Source organism: Melanostigma gelatinosum (assembly GCF_949748355.1).
Source record: "Melanostigma gelatinosum genome assembly, chromosome: 2".
Taxonomy (NCBI): Eukaryota; Metazoa; Chordata; class Actinopteri; order Perciformes; family Zoarcidae; genus Melanostigma; species Melanostigma gelatinosum.
The window spans coordinates 23,151,229-23,174,994 of NC_136635.1; the positions used below are offsets into that span (position 1 = coordinate 23,151,229).

The following is a 23,766-nucleotide window of genomic DNA, read 5'->3' on the forward strand; positions in this document are numbered from 1 at the left end:
TACCCTTGCCAGCTGACACACTTGTCCAAAGAACACTTGATAATTTCACTGTATGTCCGCGTCTGGATCAATGCCTTTTGATTTTGCTGATAACTGATGTGACTTTGCAGTTACTGGAGCTGTGCTGTGCTGTGCCGAGGTTCTGAACCTCGGGTTGAAACTGTGATCGGATTCATTTTTATGGATTGGCTCCTGTACTAAACTGGACATTAGCACTCAAGCTGCGTACGCATCAAATGCGAAGCGAGTTTTAGCCTTCCGTTACTTGCACGAATTCCGCCGCGGTGATCATTTGTGTTTTTTCTCGTCACTCGCGCTAGACGTGCCGGAGAGGACGGGGGGCTCACCTCTATGAAGATACCAACATTTCATCAAACATGGCAGAAATAACCACTCTTGCTTCCTTGTACATGCTGTGGAATTCCCAGATACATTACATCTGTGAATTTCATCAAACCGTATTCACTGTATCTAGCAAGCCACACATCAACTGGTTTAATACCGCATTACGAACCCAAAATTAACTGATTTTGCTGTGATTTTATTGCAATAAACAGACAAAGGGATGCCGAAATGACTATATAACGATGCAGATTTTGAAAAAAGTTTTGAATTCAGCAAGAAGACAAGCACAACTTTTAAAATGCTTGTTTTCTGAACGGACTTTGTGTCGATCAATGCTTGGCTATGCTAACATAGTAGCTATTCCTTCAACACTCAAAATAACATCATCTAGGCATTTATACGGCAGTGACATGATTACATTATAGACACTGTGGTTTATACACATACATTTTTACACATAGAGTTCCTGGACAAACATGAGGTGCCATCGCAGAGCTCTGGTGGCCACAGATCCTCCAATTCTGATTCAACAATGTCAAGATGTCAGTGAAGACAGGAGGAGGCTGATAGGCTTTCGCGACTCAGCGTCCTGGGAATCTCCAGGTATTCACATCATTTGCGTCGCCTGGCACAAATTTGCATCCGTTCGCCTCTTTGCATTGACTTTGTATGTATTTCGCTTCGCATTTGGTGTGAACACACCATTAGAGCTTCAGACTTGTTGTGGGAAGTATCACACCACCTAGCAGCCACATGCTTCTATTGAGCTATATTTGCACAACCCTGTTATTTTCTTAGGTTAGGGTTAGAAGGGGAAGAGGGACTTACAGTGTCGAGGTCAACAGATAGCCCATACTGATGATTCATTTGCATTGAACCTGCCAATAACTGAACGTCAGTATCTTTACATATATGACCCTTACTAGAGCGACAAAACTCTGAACACTGAATTGGAATCTCCCTACTGAAACACAGGAGAGAAAACTTGTTCAAACATTGGCATTCACAGACTTTCTCAGAAGGGCAGGGGTGGTAATCATGAAAGGGCATCTATTCTTCCATTGGGTTTAGGGTTCATTTCTGCCCTACGGTCACACCAGAGCGAAGATTTCGCATATGACAAGAATATTTGGGCCAACCTGAAGGGCACTTGGACCGACCACAGAAGAACTTTGGATCACCAAGAAGCACTTGGACCACGCAAAAGCCCTATGATGTGACAACAGGGAAAATCAAACTATGGAAGAGAAATTCTGATATTATAACGGTGTAAAAGCAGTCGGGTAGTTGGTGCCGTAAAAGTTTCTTCAACTTCGTATACATGGCCTATTTCTAACCTTTTTGTTGCTTCTACTCAGTCAATCTAGTCTGGGGGACAGACGGTATCATTTATTACTGTATTATAATATTTTTTATTATCTCTCTCTCTCTCTGATTGTTACAGTTTTCTGCTTTCATGTGTGTCATGTGTTGTAAGACACATTGCCTAGTGGGCAGAGCCTTATAGGTCAGGTGTGAAAGACAGAGCTGGGTTTTGGTCCAAGCCGAACTCTGCAATAGTTGTAGACACATCTTTCCTGTTGAATCAGGAAGTATCAGCAAGAATTCAGGTGGCCTTGCTTTAAGTGTTACCTCCATGTGGTAAGATAATCTGGCTATAATTATACAATTTGAAAAGTTCCTGAAATTATGAAAGTAACAAATTGTAGGAAACCATAACTTTCCTTCAATAACGCCCTCTTCCAAAAGGGAGCATTGTATCATTAGCATCTTAGAAGGTCAAAGTCTTTCTATAAATGCAGTATTGATCAACACTGTTGTCAATTGGACGAAGTGTATCATAATTCAACCCAGTCTCACTCCCAACTTGTCAAATCCCAGCTCTTGGTCAGTGCCCCTCGGCATCTGATATCGATGCGCCGATGCAACCGTTAGCATCTGTATGGGACGCACGGGGCTTTCAACTAACTCCAATGTAAACCCAACCACTTCATTATTGGACACACAGAGCAACTGGAATCATGTAATCTCTATAAATACATTCGTATGCAGAATCTGTAGACAACGGGACAGCGTTTTGGTGTCGGACGCCTTCTGGTTTCTGTTTGTAGTCCATATAGTAATGACCAATTGCAAATATCAGGCTGTGGGTGATGATTAGAAGGATGTGCCGCCGGAAAACAAGAAAGGTCAGATCATGTTTTTCTCAACTGTGGGCTCATATGGGAGATATCCTTTAATTGCTGCCTTTTGATTTTGTCCTAAGGGTTCAAGACTGTTAATATGACAGTGGAGATTTAACCACAGCAATGTGACGTCAAGGAACACACCGAGCACCTTCACGACGCCATTGGGAAATGCCTCGTATCTGGATTGTGTCTAAATCTGACATAGCTCAATTAATGCTGGAATCCTTGTACAAGTTACATTTCATGGTTTGTTTCTTTTGTTTTTTACGTAATTTGTACATGACAGGGCTAAGCATTTTTGTTGGTTTACATGATGTCAGTTATGTATTGTGTGTAGATGTGTTTTTGTGTACCTACATACTGTATACGTTTTGTATATATTGCTATTTATTTCATATGGAATGTGTGTGAGTGTGTGTGCGATAGAGAGAGAGAAAGAGCGTGACATGAGGGATTATTGGAACATGTGTTCATTTAAACTACAGACTCATTTTGTACCTTGCAATGTTGAACAAGCAGATGATAACCGGTTCCACACTTTTTCGGCATGTCGCTTCACACATAAATCTGCTCCTGAGTGAACAAAAGCATATTCACCATCCTGTCTACTGCACCGTCCCCTCTCACACAGCATGAATCTTTTTGGCCTTAAATTAACTACAATCACACGCCATGATGCCGTTTGTTTGTTTGTTTGTTTTGTAAAGACACTGTAGCATCCTTCAGCAAGGTGTTTCGTAAAGGAGGCTTCGAGAAGCAGAACTCATTGTGAAAAGCCCGTCTTGAATGAGCTCAACAAACCAAACCTGGATTAAACTGTTTCATAAAGCCAATTCAGAGCTGATGGGGGTCAAACTGAGTCTGGATTGAGAACAGCTGACCTGAAACATCAAGCACAGGTCACATCCTTGAAGAAAACACAAAGGACAAATGGTGATGTTCCCAGCAACAGAGCAGCACATAAGTATTAGGAAGAAAAGTTCAGTCGAATTATACTACAATACTTGGTTTGTACAAGTGACATAATAGCCTATATGGCGAAAGTACAATTTTCATATCTTCGGACTCGTCTGTCTCCAGGACTTTTGATTGTAGTGTTTCTGGGTATCTGGTTCATTTCTTTAATTGAAAATGCTACTTTCGCTAAGGCTGCAGCCATGGGTCAAACATATTACCTTTCATCGAATTGAATTGTTGCGTAAGACTAAAAGCACGGTGGCGTTGAGCTAATTGCTAATAGCAGTCGTTATGTTTGGCAAGTATTGATTTCCGTTTTTACCGTTCCAGTTTAGCATGTTAGCATGCTAACATTTGCTAATTAGCACTAAATTGAAAGTACAGTCGAGGCTGATTGGAATCTCATTCATTTTGCAGATATCTGGTCTTAAACCAAAGTATTGGACACATTTGAATTTTGACATGATGATGGCTGAGAAAAGTCAGAGGATGACCAAATGTATAACAGTATGAACATAAATTCACTGCAACAGTTGTTAGACTTGTTACTCTTGACCACAAATGTCCACTGGCTGGTGGCACTGGAGAGGATGTAGTCATTAGGATACATCACCTGGGAACTATGAACATCCGTACCACATTGTGTGCCAATCCATCCAGTCGATTTTGAGCCATTTTACAGAATTAGTGAAAATTTCACCTGCTCGGCCGTAGATGAAATGTCAGAGGATCACCAAAATCATTAGGATTCATCATCTGGGAACCATGAACGTCTTCCATGGCAATTCAAATCTGATATTTGTTGAGATATTTCAGTTTTAACCAAAGTTATCACTTTAACCAAACCTCTTTTTTGAGACAGAATTTCCTGGATGAAAAAAAAGCCTGATTTATTGAGGTAAGTCTGACCTTTACTGACAATGTTGCTTTGTAAAACACCCTGCTGGTTATGTAAGTGGCAGAGGTGATGTAAAATGTCTGGGAAAAGGATGGAAACTCCGCCGTTTTTCTCTCCATCACCAGACGGTTCTAGTCACTGTTTGTGATTGTAGTGTAATGACACTGATTGTGTCAGCTCTCGCCAATGGCTATGACCTCTCCTTAGCTTTGTAACGGATGACAAGATGTTGTTTCCACCCATTTACACTGTCCACACCAAGTGCATGTTTTGTAGAAAAATAAAGTCCATTACTTATTGGTAGCTCTCCATAGTGATGTCAATCCTTTGAATGTGACTTTGTTGATGCTTTGTCTTTTCTTTTGTTTTTTTAACTATTGGCACATGTAAAATATTGGACATAAAGTTAAAATATTTAGTCTATGTTCATATGGTATGTAAAAAAGCTGGTAAGTTTACAATAAATGAATGAATAAATGAATGAAAGATGTTACTTGTAGTGACGGACCCACCGAGAATTACAACCCTCAGCCCTACAGAGCGTTTTGGCATCTTTTAGCTCGTTCTTTTGGTAATTTTATTGCTTTTGGTTGAGTCACTCAGCTCTCATCAACTGGCTGGAAAAGGCTTAGATAATTCCACTGTACCTGTTCAACAGCAAAGAGCAGACAGTCACAGTTAGAATCTGCAAACTTTGTGTTGCTGCCTTTACACAGGTTGTTGTGTAAATATGCTGAGTTGCCGCACGCTCTCCTCCCAGCAAAGTAATTTAGTTTCCAGCGGGGTTAATTAAACAAAAATACGAATTGTTTTCTTGTTTGATTTAATCCCATAGACAAACTATCGAGACCTACACTGCCTGCACTGCCCCTGATTAATGGCACAAGAAACCCAATGCAAACTATTGGCCCACAACACAGAGCAGTGTTATTTTCACACGCTCAGAGTTTCAGCAGTTTTGTCGAATTTTGCGTATTCTTGCCCTGCCCTTAGTAAGTTTATAACTGATGACTGTAAATCAACATTGTATGGACCCATTAGTCGAGGTGAAATGTTAACCCCTATTTCATTGGAACAGAATGCTGCACATTGCACATTTAGCGCAGACTAACGCTTTCATCAGATGGCCTGAAGCCCGACTTATGTTGTTCAGAATCAGAATCAGAATCAGAACCGTTTATTACCAAGCAAGTTTTCACCTGCAAGGAATTTGTCGTGGCGGAAGGTGCATAACATTCAACAATAAACAATAACATTTAACTATCAAAATAACATTTAACTATCAAAAACAGTCAGCACAGTGCAGGAAATAGAAACATATTTGAAATGTACAATAAGATATGGAATATATAGGATATGGAATTTTGCACACAAAAACAGACAACAGGACTGTAGCATCAAAACACCGAAGCAGCCATTCAGGGTTATCCCTACCATCTCTACTGTTTGAATAACCAACCGCGTCAACATTTCAAAGACAGGCCAGGAAGTGACTGAAGTAATGTCTCCTTTATCCTGTGGGGTGCAGTAATGTACTCAGAAGCGAGTTAAATCCCAAAATAACAGAAGAAGAAGACGCGTAGTACTGTACTGGCGTGCTGTACATTTCTCCAAACCAAGTCGACTCCTCTCCACATACTCTTAATGTAGCTAGATATAGCTACAGTATTCACCTATACCTTAACGTGCACGCTTAACTTTATTCACGATATCATTCGCATTGTGGTCCGCCTGGTTTGGTCACGCGACGCACCAGCTGTTGTCGCAGCAAACTACCGACCAAGAACATGGGACGGAAAGTGACCCTCGCTACTTGCTCATTGAATCAGTGGGCTTTGGACTTCGACGGCAACCTGGAGAGAATACTGAAGAGTAAGTCGGACTATTACTGCAGGGCAGTGCTGTCATAGAGTGTAACTTCTGCCAACTGTAGCTTTCTGGTTTGGATTAATAATGTAAACGCAAAAACCGGTTTCCCAACAAACACACCAGACACTCCATATGACGTTATGCAAATCCTCATATTAGGTATGTGGAGTATAAACAGGTGTAGCTTCGCTCCTGACAAACTGTGTCCAGGTTTCTTATCAAGTATGATTGGTCAGCCACTCAGGACCATGTAAATCAGGGGTGTCCAAACTTTTTTTCACTGAGGGCCACATACAGAAAAATATACCAAGGGCTGGGCCACTCAGGTCCGATCGCCTCACCCCTAGTGTGTTAAAGTGAGCAAAATCAATCAAATTTGGTTCTCAATGTGCTTTTGTTCAGATTTAACAGAGATGTTTGCTCACGTATGTTGAGCCGAACAGACTCATTATTCAAATAGAAGGGAGTTGAGAACAGCTCGATGTCTCTCTCAATGAAAGAAACATATTGAAAGCCATGGCAGCTGGTGGAACATGTTCTAGGTAGGGCTGTGCCACATCCAATCAATTTCAGCAAACATCCCAGTATGATTTAATGCTAAATAAATTAAGGTATCAAACACGTATTGCTACTTTGCAGTTAAATATTTAACATTTATTCCAACATGAAAAAAAGCAGAAAATAACACTTTGACAAACACGTCAGGACATCTTATTTACAGCTGGTAGCTTCATGTGCTGCTTCCCTTTCCTGCTAGTCTGCTGTCTGATTGTGAGGTCAGGTTGATCTGATATCAGCACTGCAGTTTCTCCTCAAAGTTCTCCTCTCAAACGGGTCTTGGAGGAGTAGTGCTCGCGCTGGAGCTCGCGCCCGCCTGTAGAGACTCGTCCGGACGGGAACGCGCAGCTTGGGGCAGAACCCCAAATGATCGTCAACTCCCCGAATCGATTCTGCCCCAAGCTGAATCTATTTGAGGGCGCTGATTGGCTAAATTGTATGTCACACATTTATATCTTTAATCAGCAATTGGCTAAACTGCTTCACTGCTCTTTTGGGCAGTTTCTCCAGCGCTGCTGAGACGTGCACACGTGCATTTATATAACAGGAAAAGCATATATTTACCGCAGATATCATATTTTACACATATTACTGGGTGATTCCATATTTCAAAAACACAAATATTGACAATTTGTATAGTTTATTATTGTTATTATTATTCATTTTATTTGTTGTGGCTCAAGGTGGGGCGGCGCCCTATCGCCCTCTATTGACCAGCCGCCACTCAGCACTGACTGAGTTCTGTCATGAGAGACGTTATCACGGACACGTATTTCCCCCTTTTAGCAGAAAGGTTGGCCTTTGGAAAAGCACATTTGACTTCGGACTGCGTGGGGAAGTGCGCAACATTGAAGTTGCGTAGAGTGCCCTCGTGCTCGAATTATGTTGACAGTTTTCACAACCGTGTTCATCACATCGCCACGCTGGACTGTCTGAGCACAGAGGGCTTCTTGGTGGGTGATACGCTGCATTTTAACAGCCTCACCTCCGCTCTCTTGCGCTCGCCTTTCATAGCTGGAGCCCTATCTGTTATAACTCCACACAGCTTGTCTGTTCTCGCTCGGCACCAGTGTAGGACGTGTCATCATCCGGGGCTAAACGTTTCTTTGATTGCTCTTATTTTGTGGAGAAGCTGCCTTGTTCAACACAGTATCTCCACCTAGTGGTGAAACTAAGAAGTACAATACAGTCAAGCGCAAGTTTCAAGTGTGGGCCATATTACATTATATTTTTAGAAGTTGCTGCGGGCCAATTAAAAATGGACCGCGCTTGGCCCGCGGGCCGTAGTTTGGACACCCCTGATGTAAATAGACCCTTTCCTCTCAAAATGATGCGTTTCCTATTCAAAGACATACATTCACACAGCTGTCTCCAAGTCCCACAGTGAAACTCAACCTGATCCTCAAAGTATTGATCATAAAGCCTGAAAACCGTTCACACATTTCATGTAACAGCCATAAACATGCAGTGACAGTGTGAACCGTCTTTCCTTAAAACAAGCATTCCCCCCTCACAGGGTTCTGGGTCCAGTACTTTGCACTTTATACAATCCATGGGTCTGTCACCAGAGCTAATAGCTAATTCTGCACTCTGAGCTAACCAGAAGTGTTCCCTCTTGAGATAATGAACATTACCACCAGTTACTTTTGTGATTTGTGCAGTTTTAGCCACAAAAACAACTTTTCATGTTGATCTACCCATAAACTCAACCCATCCATACTAGGGATTAAACGTCAAGATATCTCGGTCTTTGCTGCCACATTTATTACCTTTTTTGAATTGGCCTCTTGCTGGTCTCCTAACTTTGTGGAAGTGCAATATTAAATCACTGAAAACCTCTGAAATCTATGGGGTTCCATTTGTGCCAAAATTATGTCAAATGCCTATGTTGATTGCTCACCTGACAAGACATAACAACAGTCAGACGACACATCATAACAACAGTCAGACGACACATCATAACGACAGTCAGACGACACATCATAACAACAGTCAGACGACACATAACGACAGTCAGACGACACATCATAACGACAGTCAGACGACACATCATAACGACAGTCAGACGACACATCATAACGACAGTCAGACGACACATCATAACGACAGTCAGACGACACATCATAACGACAGTCAGACGACACATAACAACAGTCAGACGACACATAACGACAGTCAGACGACACATCATAACAACAGTCAGACGACACATCATAACGACAGTCAGACGACACATCATAACGACAGTCAGACCACACATCATAACAACAGTCAGACGACACATAACGACAGTCAGACGACACATAACGACAGTCAGACGACACATAACAGTCAGACGACATTAAAACAACAGTCAGACGACACATCATAACGACATTAAAACAACAGTCAGACGACACATCAGAACATTAAAACAACAGTCAGACGACACATCATAGCGACATTAAAGCGACAGACGACACATCATAACGACAGTCAGACGACACATCATAACGACAGTCAGACGACATCATAACGACAGTCAGACGACACATCATAACGACATTAAAACAACAGTCAGACGACACATCATGACATTAAAACAACAGGGAGGACGATCCATCATGATGACAGGGAGTGCCACTAACTGTTAGAAATACTGATTGAAGTTGAATAGACACAGACACATGTTTTGTTAGTTGAGCAATCGACTTAGACAATCAGATTGACTTAAATAGTTTTCTCACAGCTGAAGTACAGTTCAAAGTTTTGTAGAGAGAGACACATTTTTGTCACATGTTCAGTCAACGTGGACGGTGAGCATGTCATAGTTTTGGCCCAAATGGAACCCAACAGCAATCTTCTTCTGCCACGGGGGTCAATGCACACAAAACCAACAGTATTTTTTTTTTGCCAAAATACAAATAATCCTGCCTGTTGCCTGTCTGTGTGTTTCTCTGCAGGTATTGAGATTGCTAAAGCTCACGGAGCCAAATACAGACTGGGCTCAGAGCTGGAGATATGGTATGATGGGCAAAAGCTTCATTACGTTTCACACTGACATGAGTGTATTCACACATTGAAATGTCACAGTATGATCCAAGTGGACTAGCTCCTTGTAGCGCAGACTTGTTATTCGATACTAATGCTGCCAGAGTTTGACTTTGACTTTTCTTGTTCACTTTACAGCGGCTATGGCTGCGCTGACCACTTCTATGAGTCAGACACGTTGCTCCACAGCTTTGAGGTCCTGAGGAAGCTTCTAGAGTCTCCTGTCACCCAGGACATCATCTGTGATGTGGGGATGTGGGTATCGCCATCAAACGGGCAGACTCTATACTTTAAATGTTTCAAGTTTTTAATCACTTTAAATTGCAAAAAAGTCAAGAACATTGGACACGCTTCCTTACAGCACGCCAGTACAGTACTACGCGCTTCATTTGCAGTCCACACATTAGAATTTAAACTGACAGTTTGTCGTGAGAGTTTATATTTACTTTAGAAAAATGTAACCTTGGAACATCCTGTTCCCCTCAGGCCCATCATGCATCATAGTGTGCGCTACAACTGTCGGGTCCTTTTCCTCAACAGGTACGTCAGCGCACCAGTCCACTCTCATAAATGACTTGTGTTTTTTTTCCCTGCATTTTATGCATTTATGTAACTTGACTGGACACATGTGTTTTATCACTGAGCATTTGTCCTTCATCCTGTAGAAAAATACTGCTGATCAGACCTAAAATGCTCATGGCCAATTACGGGGTCTACGGAGAATTGCGCTGGTTCTCACCTTGGAAGCAGTTAAGGTCAGTCATCACTCATTGACACGCGACACGTTGTGGACCTGTGGGAAGTGTAAGAGTCTGCTTCTCTGCAGCCCTTTGTGACCTCCGGATACCCTGGAGTATCTATTCACAGAATGCTAATTCCAGCAAAAATCCCTTCTTAGTAGCACAATCTGGTCAAACTTGAGTAGTGCTCCACATGATGAGTAAGCTGTTTGTGATGTGTAAAACATATGGAAGTGGCCTTTTAAAAAATATGCTTACTTATAATGTTGTCCAGTACAGAGAGACACAATAGCTTTAAGGTCAGCTTAGCACGAAGACCGGAAGCTAACCCGAACGCTTTCATACAACTCCAAAGCTGTCTTGTGATGGAGCTTGTTAACGACCGTGCTAGTCACCAGACCGACCAGAGCTGGAACAGTAACCAAACCTGTTCAAACCCCCGTTCGGACAGGTTAGTCTCGTGCTAACTGGCACTGAAACCACAATGCCCCATTTTCTTTATTGGCAGTTGAATATATAAGATGCATTTAGATATGAGCTGTTTGAAAGGTGTATTTTTTTCACTTTTGTAGAAGCGAGGCTAACAGTTCCCCCATGAGTGTGGTGTTTGAACTAAGACCTAAAACAATGATGGAATTTTGCTTCACCTTTTGAAAGCAACTGGGGTGGTATTGAAAGTACTTGTCTTTTTGCTTGTTTCATTAAGGCAGGTGGAGGAGTATTTTCTACCCCGAATGATCCAGGAGGTAACTGGGCAGGTAAAAAAAACAAAAAAAAACTATTATCTGTATTTTGAGACTAAGACTTAGCCTTTTTTCCACCACTGGCAACATTAGCGAAGAGATGGTCAGTGTTTTTTATTCCCATGTTTCTTTGTGACCATCAGGATACAGTCCCATTCGGTGACTGTGTGCTGTCCACGAAGGACACCTGCATTGGCACTGAGTCATGCCAAGAGCTCTGGCACCCCAGAAGGTACAGCACAGCAACAGAGGATTGTGTAAAGGTGCATTGCATGGGGTGTTGTCGTTTTCTGTGTTCTGACTGAAACAATCCAAACCTCCCGATGACAGAACCTTTTTTTTTTTGGTCTCTTTTCGTCAGCCCCCATATTCAGATGGGTCTGGATGGGGTTGAAATCTTTACAAATGCGTCTGCCAGCCACCACGTGCTCCGCAAAGCTAACCAAAGAGTCAACCTGATCAAGTCAGCCACCACCAAGGTACACTTTAACCCTCTGAACCCCAAGCAGTTTCAAGGCAGTTTATGCTTCTGCCACATTTTACTCACTGAGGCCTCGTTTTTTTTTCGGCAAAATCACCAGTAAGTGGAACTCAAAAATGTTTTTTGCACAGTATATCATCGTTATAATTAGTAAAGTTGGAAAAGTGTTCGAAAAAACTTTTATTTCTCAAAAGTTGGAACAAAAATTTAATCTATATAACATTTCCCACATGTGTTACCAATATTGGAAAAAAAGGGGGTCTCCTCGTGCTACACATATTGACCTATTAACATTTTTACAACCTCTCTTGTTCTTTCCTCTCTGCTCTGTGTAAACAGCCGAGTCATTTATATGGTATATACATTTTAATTTAATCGATCGGCCCCATTGTCACCGATACCTGATCAAGATATTTGAGTCAGTATCGGCCCGATATCTGTATCGGTGCATCCGTAGAATCTACAAACATTTGCTTGTTTATGCACGTAAAAACAGGGGAACTTTGTGACTATGCTTGGTAGAAACATATGTAGTTACGCAAGAGTATGCGCACCAACACCACAAAACAATGCGCACCAGCACACTGAGGCAGCCATCTGCGGCCCCATCTTGAGATGCCACAGATATTGAAAAAATATCCCAATTGCAGTATTGGTCAGAGAAAAATGAGACACATTCCTGCAATCATGTAGCTCGACCAGCAACTTACCATAGACTTGATGATTGTTGTACTTACACAGACAATGCAAAACAGAGATCACCAGAGGGCAGTGCTGCACTACTAATACAGGACATAGTGCATCCGTAATATCCTGTGTTCTTAGCACAATGCAATGGTTTGACTAAAATCAGTACTTTATTCAGTCGTTGTTCCAGTGTGTGTGTGTGTGTGTCTGGTGTTGTTCCAGAGTGGCGGAATCTACCTTTACGCCAACCAGAGGGGCTGTGATGGAGACCGTGTCTACTATGATGGTTGTGCCATGGTGGCCATCAACGGAGACATCGTGGCACTGGGAGCGGAGTTCTCGCTTAATGATGTGGTATGGACATGAAAAGAACCAGACCAGGCTCAATACATACCTGCGAATAAGTCTTTATGTAGTCGGAAATCATAAAACGACCGGTGTGGAGTGACATTATTGTAGGTGTGGGCAAAATAATGGGTTTGGTGTGTCCTGTGTGTACGGGTCTGTTGGGTAAATGTTGCAGAACAGGTCATACAGTTAGATAGCAGACAGCATTCCTTTGTCGCAGAATGATCTTTGTGTGTGTGTGTGTGTGTGTTTTACCTGTTTTACCTGTATTTTGGGGACATACATCTGTTTACACAGTCAAATTGTGGGGACTGGCCTGACTTATTGGGACAAGATGCATGTTCTCAGAATCAGAAACGGTTTATTGCCAAGTACATACAAACACATACAAGGAATTTTGCTTTGTGATTGGTGCATAACAATAAACGTAAATCATTCAATTTTAGTGTGAAGACTTGATGTAATGTTGGTGTAAGGTTAGTTTTAGGTTATGGTTAAATTCAGGTAAGGGTTAGGAATAGGCTCGTAGCAGTGATGGTTTGTCTCCAGAAAATGAATGTAAGTCAATGTAAACTGTCCTAGGTAATCGTGTGTGTGTGTGTGTTGTAGGAGGTGATTACAGCCACTCTTGACCTTGAGGATGTGCGTAGCTACCGAGGGGAAATATGCCAGCCGAACATGGTGAGACAGCACCTCCCTCCAGCCTTTGTGATGTCCAAAGTTGACGAATCATGGCTTATTGATTTTTGTTTTGCTTTTATTCACTATTGCCTTCCATCACTTCTAGCACTTATTACCAGGTTCTATCAGGTGGAAATTTCAATGTGTCCAGCACTTTTTTTTTAATGCAAAACTACTGATATTCCCATCAGCCTTAGCTGTACTTTGCATTTATGATCAGCAAATGTCAGCATGCTAAACTAAGATAGTGAACATATCAAACATTATACTTGCTATAGAGTGATGAAGGGGTGACGTATTTTTTTGTGCCAACCAGGAAGTTAGAATCGCCTGGTTCCCTCCACAAAAAGCCAGTGGGATTTTTCAATTGGATTTTGGATTATTGCAGAAAGTAGGCTCAGTGGCAAACAAATGTTTATGATACTTACATGTTTTGTTTAGCAAGATAATCGCAATAAAGGTAAAAGGCTAACGTTAGGCTATAACGCTACATTGTAAAACGTATACTGACGGTGAGGAGTTGCCCCCAGAGACTTTTAGCATCAGCCGTCTGCAGCGTTCTCCTTCAATACTGGACACAAGTTTTTAGTCACTTAGACACAACAACGTGGGAAATTAGGGTCCAGGTAGAAAAATACCAGTGTTAGTCTTTAAGTAACTAAATCTGAACAATAACCTTTATTAAAGTACAAAGATAATTATTTAAGTTTAAGTACATTATTGTTGTACTGTATTTATTCAGTGGCCCCATAATCACCTATGTGACATATTGTTCATTTTAATGTGTAAAAATTACTGCCGGGCAACGATTACAATTTTTAATCGCGATTAATCGCATGGATTTTGTGATACAAATCATATTCAATTTGAATTCTCTTTACTTTCTAGCATCTTTAGTTGGTTTAGTTAGACAGTCACACATAGCTAGGTTACAAGTGAACTATGGCTTATAAACCTGTCTCCATTTCCTGATCACTGTTTGATGCTCGTGTGTGTTTCACTATGTGTCGCTTTGTCTTGCCATTTCCTCTCAGTCTCACACTTCTCTGTTGTAGGACATTAAACCCAAACCGTGCCACAGGGTCAAAGTTGACTTTTCTTTATCCAATGGGGACGATATCTACCTCCCTACCCACCAACCAATAACATTGCACTTCCATTCACCAGAGGAAGAGATCAGGTACAAATGCATACATTTACTTTGGTGCAAAATATGTATTTTTTCGAAGCAGAAAACTATTTATAGGCTTCTAAAAAGGGCCAGTTGAAGAAACCCAGTGCAGAAATCACAACAGCATTTGCCACCTGTGTTGTTCAGTCTAGGGCCAGCCTGCTGGCTGTGGGACTACCTGAGGAGAAGTGGACAGGTGAGGAGGAACACACACACACACGCTGAAAAAATGCTGCTGCACAGTGTGTCGTGTGTCTCAGTTGACCCTTCACTAAGCCCCGCCCCCTGATGCTACTCTGTCAAGTTGTCAGAGCTACCATGGAGCCCACACTGTCACAAACTTCGATTCCTAAATAAATGAATACGATCAAATTTTTGGACAAAACATAAAAGTAATTTCATAGAGAAGCAGAAAGGAGTGTCTACAATATGTGTCTGAAGAATATATCCAGGATGTCAAACTGATTCAGCAGTGATAAAGATAGAAGCTAAAGCTACAGATGACGGTGTAAAAGTGAACCACCACATCACCTGGAGATCGTGACAGAAGAAATGAAGGAACACTGTTCCTGTAAAGCCGGGTGGACATTAATCACTGTCATTAAAAAGCAAAAGCAGCATGTGTATATGAATGTATGTTCAGTGTACCTTCAGTAGCTAGCGTAGCATAGAGGTGCTAACACTAGTTAATGATATGCAAACATATTCGGCTAATGATAGCGACACAAGTTTTTACGTAGAAACAGAACGTTTTTGAAACGTACAGCTCCTTCCCACTACACAACATTTAACCATGACCAGCTCCAAATCCACAAAACCGATCTGAAAATTAAGAACATCTGAAACGATTGCATGAGAGTCTATGCATCAGAGCCGGGTAGTTGTAGGACCCTGATCAGAGCCGGCTGATGCTAAGCTGTGATTGGCCAATCTGCGTTAAATATAGGCGGACGTTAGCGAAGCGTCGAAAAAACTAAAATGAAGAAGCTATTTGATTTTGACTTGTGTCCCAGGCTGGTTTCCTGTTGCCTCTGAGTGGAGGTGTCGACAGCTCCTCCACCGCCTGCATTGTCCACTCGATGTGCGTGCTGCTCTGCCAGGCTATAGAGGACGGCAGTGAGTACTATCCTGTTTGCTTTCATTTCAGATTATTGTAAACGCACTCGTTCTCTCAATGTGACTCTTGACACATGCTCTTGTTAAGGCATAAGGTGGTCATTTTCTATATTTTCCATATTCTCAACAAAAGTTGAGACCAAATCCAGCAGTGAATGCGTGCATCAAAGCCCGATATGTCTTCTTCCTTTGAGCCATAGAGCTCCGCTTTAAAAAACACATCACTGAGCCATACTGTTGCTTCACTGCCATGAACACACACACATTTCATCCTGCTTGAGTAACGTCTGTTAGAAGCTACAGTGAGTCACCGTTTTCGGAATTTAAAAAATGAAACACTATATTTGTGAGGTCTGGGCTTTGTGTTGAGAGCCACAGACAGGGTTGGGAAGTAAGAAAGTGTTGAGCGACTTATTAGACTTACTGGTCTGATCTTTTCATGAGATTTGTTGGCAATGAAAAACGTTATATAGTATGATACATTGGAAATCTGCACGGAAAAGATGCAGTATTAGTGTAAGAGGGTTAGTTGAACGATGCTTTTATAAGCCTGAGAATCCAGCCTTGGATCTTAGTTGCATGCCAACCGCCTCACTTTCCCGTCTGTCCTGTCTCTTTTCACTCTCACAAAATAAATAAAATATATAAAAAAAAGTCATCTTTTCTTGTCCCCTCCCCCTCCTCTTCTTTCTCTCTCTCCTTGTCTATCAGACAGCCAGGTACTGGAGGATGTACGCAGAGTGGTAGGGGATGACTCCTACCGTCCTGAGCATCCGAGGGAGCTGTGTGGTCACATCTTCACCACCTGCTACATGGCCAGCGAAAACTCCTCAGAGGACACATGCAGCAGGGCCAAAGGCCTGGCCAATCAGATCGGCAGGTAGGCGGGGTTCAACCTGAAGGGCTTTTGTTTGTGTGAGAATCAAGTGAAACAACAGTACAATGCAGCACATAAAGAATGGAAATAAGTGACGCAAATACTGGCTAATAATAACACAACCACAGTCTTGATGCCAGATTGTGATAAACGGACACTATTATCACAATCATAAAGTGAATATTTTTGTATTTAATATGATCAATATTTGCAAATAGTATGTGGCATAAATGTTTTGTTAAAAGTTAAATATTTATGAATGCGAGAGAACCGAGAATACAGTAGCATACAGTGGAATAAGAATTATGTGAGCTAATATATTACATATGAGAAAATTATTATAAAGTAGGGTAGAGCAATGACCCTGTAGTTCTGTGGCAAAATAAACTGAATATAGGCCATAACAGTGTTAATGTTATTTATTTTAAATTCAATTGATTCAATAATTTAAAAAAATCTATTTGTATTTATGTTTCATCTGTAGTCTGTTATTTTCTTTGGAATTATTGTCCTTTGAGCTGCATTGAAATATCTTTTCATCCTCTGTTATTCATTTCTTTGTCTGCAGCACACACATGAATATTAACATAGATTTGGCAGTGAAAGGCATTCTGGGTATATTCTCAGTGGTTACTGGAAGGTGGCCTCAGTTTCGAGCCAACGGAGGAAGCCACAGAGAAAACCTGGCTCTGCAGAATGTACAGGTACGACACTCAGTCACACTCACACTTTGGGTCATCATGATGCTTTTAGCGTCACGACAATGTCTTTGCCACTCCTCCTTCTTTCTGTCTTTTTTGTCTCTCATTGTCTGTCATTAACATATTCTGACCACAGTCTTCTTCACACTTACGTTTCAGTAACACAACTGTGACCGTTTTGTAGTTTCAATCAGTGCCGCAGAGAGTTTTGTATTCAGTGTGTGTGTGTGTGTGTGTTTTCCCAGGCTCGAGTCAGGATGGTCCTGGCCTACCTGTTTGCCCAGCTAAGTCTGTGGGCCCGGGGGAAGCCAGGTGGATTGCTGGTGCTGGGCTCAGCCAACGTAGATGAGAGGTACCGGTATTACTGGGGCTAGTCCCTGACCACAGAGATATATGTGAAATTTCCTTTTAAATATATTCTAAGTTGTTTCATAGGTAAAATAGATATACCTCAATCGGTAAGTAAGTACGATTTATTTATAAAGCGCTTTTCACAGACAGAAGTCACAAAGTGTCTTAACAGGAGCAGAATTTCATACATAAATAACACAATGTGACCATACAAGGGCCAATAATTTAAGAACAAAATGTAAAACATGAAATGTATTTAAGAAGGCACAATAAACAGAAAGTACACAATTAAAACATCGCTTAAAACCAGGCCCAGAGCATGAGTTTTACCCAAACGCCCGTCTAAACAGGTATGTCTTGAGCTGATTTTTAAACAAATTCACGGAATTAGCAAAACGTAGGGGTGCACGCAGAGCATTCCACAGCCATGGCGATACTGCCTCAAAAGCTCGGTCACCGCGGGTCTTAAGGCGAGTGCGTGGGACAGACGGATAATGAAGTGTCTGATGACACTTTGGACAGACATGGATGTGAACTGCAACACGACTGTTTGGCAGAGGCGGTAATTCTAGTTTTCACCTGTCCTTAATCCCACCAATTCTGAAATGTGAAGTCAATGTGTAAGTGCTTAATTAAAAACCTGCATTCTCTCTACTGACCATCAGGGGGCGACTCCTCTGGTTCCAAAAATAAGTCTGATTGTGTGGAAGTCTATGGGAAAATGACTCCACTTCTCACTTTAGTTATTCCATCAGTAAACATCAGTTTATGGTCTCAATCGCTAGTTTAAAGTATTCTTCAATCCAGCATAATGTTCATTTAGAGTAAACGGACCATAAAGCAGGGTACATTGTGATTGACAGGCTGTTACCACAGCGTTGTCGCGCACATGCAACCGTGGTGTAGTTCGTTCACTGACGTAACGTTCGCTTTTTACTTCTGCAGATTGCATTCACACTTCAAAAATCATAAAAGTGGTGTTCATTTGTGACGATTATCTTGCTGAACAAAACGCGTGAATGTAGCGAGAGCGGTGCAACCACCGAAAGATAAATGCTTTCTGAGTGGAGAATAATTACCGCCTAACAACAACCTTTCCTGCTCAGTCTGACAGGGTATTTCACAAAGTACGACTGCTCCAGTGCCGACATCAACCCCATAGGAGGCATCAGCAAGACGGACCTGAAAAGCTTCCTGCTCTACTGTGTCGAGCAGTTCCAGCTCCCCGCTCTGAGAGGGTGAGGTCAGCTGACTGACAGACATTTTGGGGAGATTGAACTGCTGGGTAACGTACCTGTTAGTATTCAGAACAAGGATGGAAGGAGTAAAAGGCGGAAGCAGGAATCCGCTCCAGTATATTACCCTCTTCACCAAACACAAAACCTTCAGAGGTAGAAGTGAAAGTAGCTCCAGTATTTATGGGAAATGAGCCAAACCCACCAGCACCACCAGCATGAGATAATGCGTTAATGGTCTTACACATCCTACAGCACATTTAAACATTTCTATATACATATAAAGATAGATATAGGTATGGGTCGGCTTAGGTTTCATGCACCAGTCATTGTTTCACGCAAACTTCATATTCTGCAAGCCACAAACGGAGCATCTCGTGTGGTTTTGGTTTCCTCTGCAGCATCCTGTCGGCTCCGCCCACAGCTGAGCTGGAGCCGCTGACAGACGGGCAGGTCTCACAAACAGACGAGGTAAGAAAAGAAGTCGGTGTTCGAAAATGGGTTTCGTCCCACGTGCATCCTTGCGCTAACTTCATCGCTAGCTCTCCCCGTCAGCTTCTTTCTCTTTGTACATCTCTGGTCAGTTCGACGGGGCCCAACAACAGTATTTGTTTCAAAATGCTTTATTTGTCATCATCCTTTTCCTACCTTCATCCATCTTTCACGAACCACCTCATGCCTCCCTCCTCAGGCAGACATGGGGATGACCTACTCTGAGTTATCCGTGATCGGACGGCTGAGGAAGATCTCCAAGTGCGGCCCCTTCAGTATGTTCTGTAAACTCATTCACATATGGAGGGACGCGCTCTCACCCGCAGAGGTCAGTTATCTTCTCTGCAGTGTATAACTGTGTTTTATGCTAGTCTGCCGGAGAGTGTAATCCTCAACTCGAGGAATACTTAAAAATAAATAAATAAACCATAGAAAATTGCAGAGCAGACACTTTGAGTGGAAGCAGGATTTTCAACAAATCTTTTATGGCATTAGACAGGAAAATATCTAGTTGCGACTTTTCTTGACCAATATTGTGATAACAATTTAAATTGCAATTATTTTCTATAAATGCAATTCTTAGCTTGTATCAAGAATAATCATAAATTAAATTATTTCTACTGGAATAGAATCCGATAAAACAATACGATACGATAATGTGATAGTAGACAGGTACAACTAATTTTAAGTGTTTGGCCCACATTTATTAAGATATGTTAAGTGTACGAAACATTACTCTGTTATTCAAATATTCTGCAATAATGGCATTCATACCCCCATTTCAAAATGTGTCTTTTGAACACTGATAGTGAATATTGTGCATTTAGTGGCTGTCTAAGACTTTTACCTAGAAACAACAGCGGGTCGTTGTCTTTTTCCAGGTGGCACAGAAGGTGAAGCACTTCTTCCGGAAGTACTCGGTGAACCGCCACAAGATGACCACGGTGACGCCGTCCTACCACGCCGAGAACTACAGCCCCGACGACAACCGCTTTGACCTCCGACCTTTCCTCTACAACACACGCTGGACCTGGCAGTTCAGGTGCATCGACAACCAGGTAGCAGTAAGGCAGGAACGTCCCTGCCACCTCATTCTCCGTTTGAATGGTGGGGGAAGACGGAGAAGTCGCAATACAGGAAGGAACTACTATAGTATTTGGTAGAGCTGGACTTTTTTCGAGTGTGATGGCTGTACCTCCTGCACACACTATAGTTATCTATAGTTAACACTTAGTAGTTCATCATAGTAGTAAAAGTAGGATCACAAAACTCACAGTTGGGATCGTATCATAGTTTTGAGTCACGAATCAGATCAGAAAAAACGAAAGAGAACAAATCTAACTTTTAGAGATTGCCCAATCACGTTTTTTGTTTATTTCTTTATCGCAGATACCAATTTCCGATCGTGCTATACAGGTCAGTTTTTTTTTCCAGCGGCTGGTATACAAGGCTCCAGACTTATTTTTCACCACCGTCCCAAAGAATAATTACAACCGTCCCGAAGACGGTGTTGAAACCTTCAAAAATTCTAAATCTTATTATTTTTCTTTGTAACTGTTATCTGTAGTGGTTATTTGCATAAAAGACACAATTCAAAAATAGAAGATGGCATTTTGATTGATAAAAAAAATCGTACTTTAGTAGTAGTTTTAATGATGTATTACAAGCTGCTTAGAGCAACGGTTAGCAAGTTAGACCTCTGTAGCATACATTTTATGTTGCTGTGAAAACATCTTCAAACAACTGGATTTATTCAATTTTCTTGCCATAAGCTACATTTTATAAGAACACGTCATAACGTCATAATTTACCTTCGCTCCAATACAAATGTTTACTGAATAGAGCATGAATGCATCATAATGTAACTCAATGAAACCTCCGTATGTTAGCTCTTAGCTCCTATGCTGCCAACGTTACTAGCTCTCCTCCTGTGGATTTCAATGCGTATTTATTGTTTACAATGCAGCATTATCAGTGATCAACGACTAGAAGCATTAATGTTCATCTACCAAACATGTTTTTCAACTACGATACATCACTAACACACACATTAACAAACTAAATGATGGCACATGGCTTTTGTTTGATACACCATACTCAGTTTATTCGATTCTATTTCTAGTGCACACATTTAGCTAATTTCTTTACCGTCACACTTTACCTTGTCTTGGCATACAGTATGTTTGCCTTTTCTAAATATTTGAAAAATTATATTTTTAGATACCACTGCTGAGGGTTCCGTTGCTGGTTGCTGCTGCTGGAGGGACTTCCTGGCCGGCTGGAATAAAGGATGCGCCCCCTAAAACGGAACCTTTAAATGCAGGAAGTGGCCAATTGGAAAGTACTAAGTGTCTGCCACATTCTGGTGAGGATTGTGGTTACTAGTCAAGAGAACACTATATTGTGTTATACACCATTTTTTGGAAAAACCCACCTGTGATTACTCATGCCAGCCAGCTCGGTCCCTCACACTGATGGTTACCCTCCTTTCCCCACAGGTGTCCCAGATGGCAGATAACACCCCAAAGCAATAAGAACCTAAGGTCTTCAGTGTCCTGAGAAAATCCATCACATCTGTGACGGATCAAAAGGATCGATTATGTGGTGATTTATGTGCCACTTTCAGTGAAGCCAAATAATTTGAACTGTGTTGGCAAGCACAGGGTCAAGCAGGAGAAAAAAAAAAAACATTTTTCAGGGACTTTGTTCTACCTCAGTGTCATAAATGTTCCAAGGGCTATCATTCCCAAATGTTGCTCAGCAGCATGAAAATATTGCAAAATATGCAAAATGTTTAATCACAGCGTAAGAAGTAATGGCTCCTCCACCTCTCTTTACATTGCATGTGATTAGTACCAACTAAAAAAATTAATATTATTCATTACTATTTGGAAGCCTAATCAGGTTACATCAGGTTAGCATGCTAGCATTTACTAATTAGCACTGAATGTTAGTAGTTTTGCAGTTATTTGGTCCGAAGTCAACGTATTGGACACATTTATTAAGTTCATACCTGATGATGGCGCTGGATGAATATTGCTACATCTTCTGGGCACCATGAATGTCTGTACGAACTCCCAAAGGCAATTCATCCAATAGTTGTTGGGATGGTTCAGTCAAAGACGCAGTTGTCAACCTCACGGTGGCCGTAGATGAAAAGTCAAGGAAATGACAAAATATTTGGGATTCATCCTCTGGGAACCATGAATGTCTTTACAAAAATCCCAAGGCAATCCATCCAATAGTTTTTGAGATATCTAAGTCTTACCACCACTTTGGTCCAGACTGAAATATCTCCACAACTGTTGGATGGACCAACCAACATTGCCATACTCAGAGCCATGCCACGAGTGTGACTTTAAAAGCATTTTAAGAAATCTTCGAAGATTTAGAAAATGGCAGAAGATTCAATATTTCTTATTTATTTTCGTTCATTTTGAGTTTAAAGATAGGCTCACATTGTGTCAAGTGTATCTTATCACAATACTCTCATGTCGATTTGTAAATTTAAGGATTGCTGGTCACTGTAATCACTCCTCCTGTCCACACTGACCCTGAAAGAAATCCCTTCTTAAATCTATTTCAATTTACCGGTACATAAGCATGTGGATATGGTATTAAAAATGACTTGGGCCTATTGTTTAAGGTCCCATGGGGATGCAAATTTGTTGTAGTATTGGGTTGTAGTATGTGCTATGTGTGGGCCTCTGAATCACTGACATATTCACAACGCACAGTCTGCCCACGCTCACCCTAAAATGCTGTACATGGGAATGTCCAGTGGCTTTTTCTGGGGTTCAGGCGAATAACTAAGGAAACACAAATTCTAAGATGCTGGTTCACATGCCCTCTCACTCAACCTCTGGTTCCAATGTCAGGTGGAAGGTTTATTCCTGGGACATTCTTCAGTAAGGGTTAATGGTGCTCATTTGCTACTAAACTATGACAGATTAGATTAAGACCGTGAAAGACATTTTCCTCCAATGTCTGGGACACTGAGGTTATTGGATTACAGGCTTGTATTTGGAGTTTAATGTCGTTGGTGAGACACTGTATGGGAGGGGTTGTGTGTTTTCTGGAAATAAAGTGACTCCAAAATACAAATTAGTTTTAAGGTGTTGTTTGTTTAATGTTTAATGACAAAATAAATTCTTCTAGTTTGACGATGTATTGGGGACAGCGGCAGAAAAAAAACCCTGCTGGTTTAATTAGTTGTCAGCTGACAGAGCATGCGACACCTGAGGTTGGGGCCTAATTAACATGATTCATCTTTCTTTTCATAAAGTTGTCATTTTTT

The 23,766-nt window shown here is 41.5% G+C and overlaps 1 protein-coding gene across 1 annotated transcript; it reads left to right on the forward strand.

The window, feature by feature from the left end:
• Positions 1-5,995: 5,995 nt before the first annotated feature.
• Positions 5,996-23,560, forward strand: nadsyn1 (NAD synthetase 1). Its single transcript, XM_079288433.1, has 22 exons — positions 5,996-6,261; positions 9,759-9,819; positions 9,985-10,101; positions 10,333-10,386; positions 10,512-10,601; positions 11,293-11,344; positions 11,473-11,561; positions 11,691-11,808; positions 12,720-12,851; positions 13,455-13,526; positions 14,582-14,706; positions 14,845-14,893; positions 15,711-15,813; positions 16,525-16,693; positions 17,259-17,394; positions 17,637-17,743; positions 18,849-18,980; positions 19,379-19,448; positions 19,669-19,797; positions 20,351-20,527; positions 21,690-21,834; positions 21,968-23,560. Exons 1-22 carry the CDS (start codon positions 6,177-6,179, stop codon positions 21,985-21,987), a joined length of 2,232 nt encoding a protein of 743 aa, XP_079144559.1. The 5' UTR covers positions 5,996-6,176; the 3' UTR covers positions 21,988-23,560.
• The last annotated feature ends 206 nt before the right edge of the window (positions 23,561-23,766 follow it).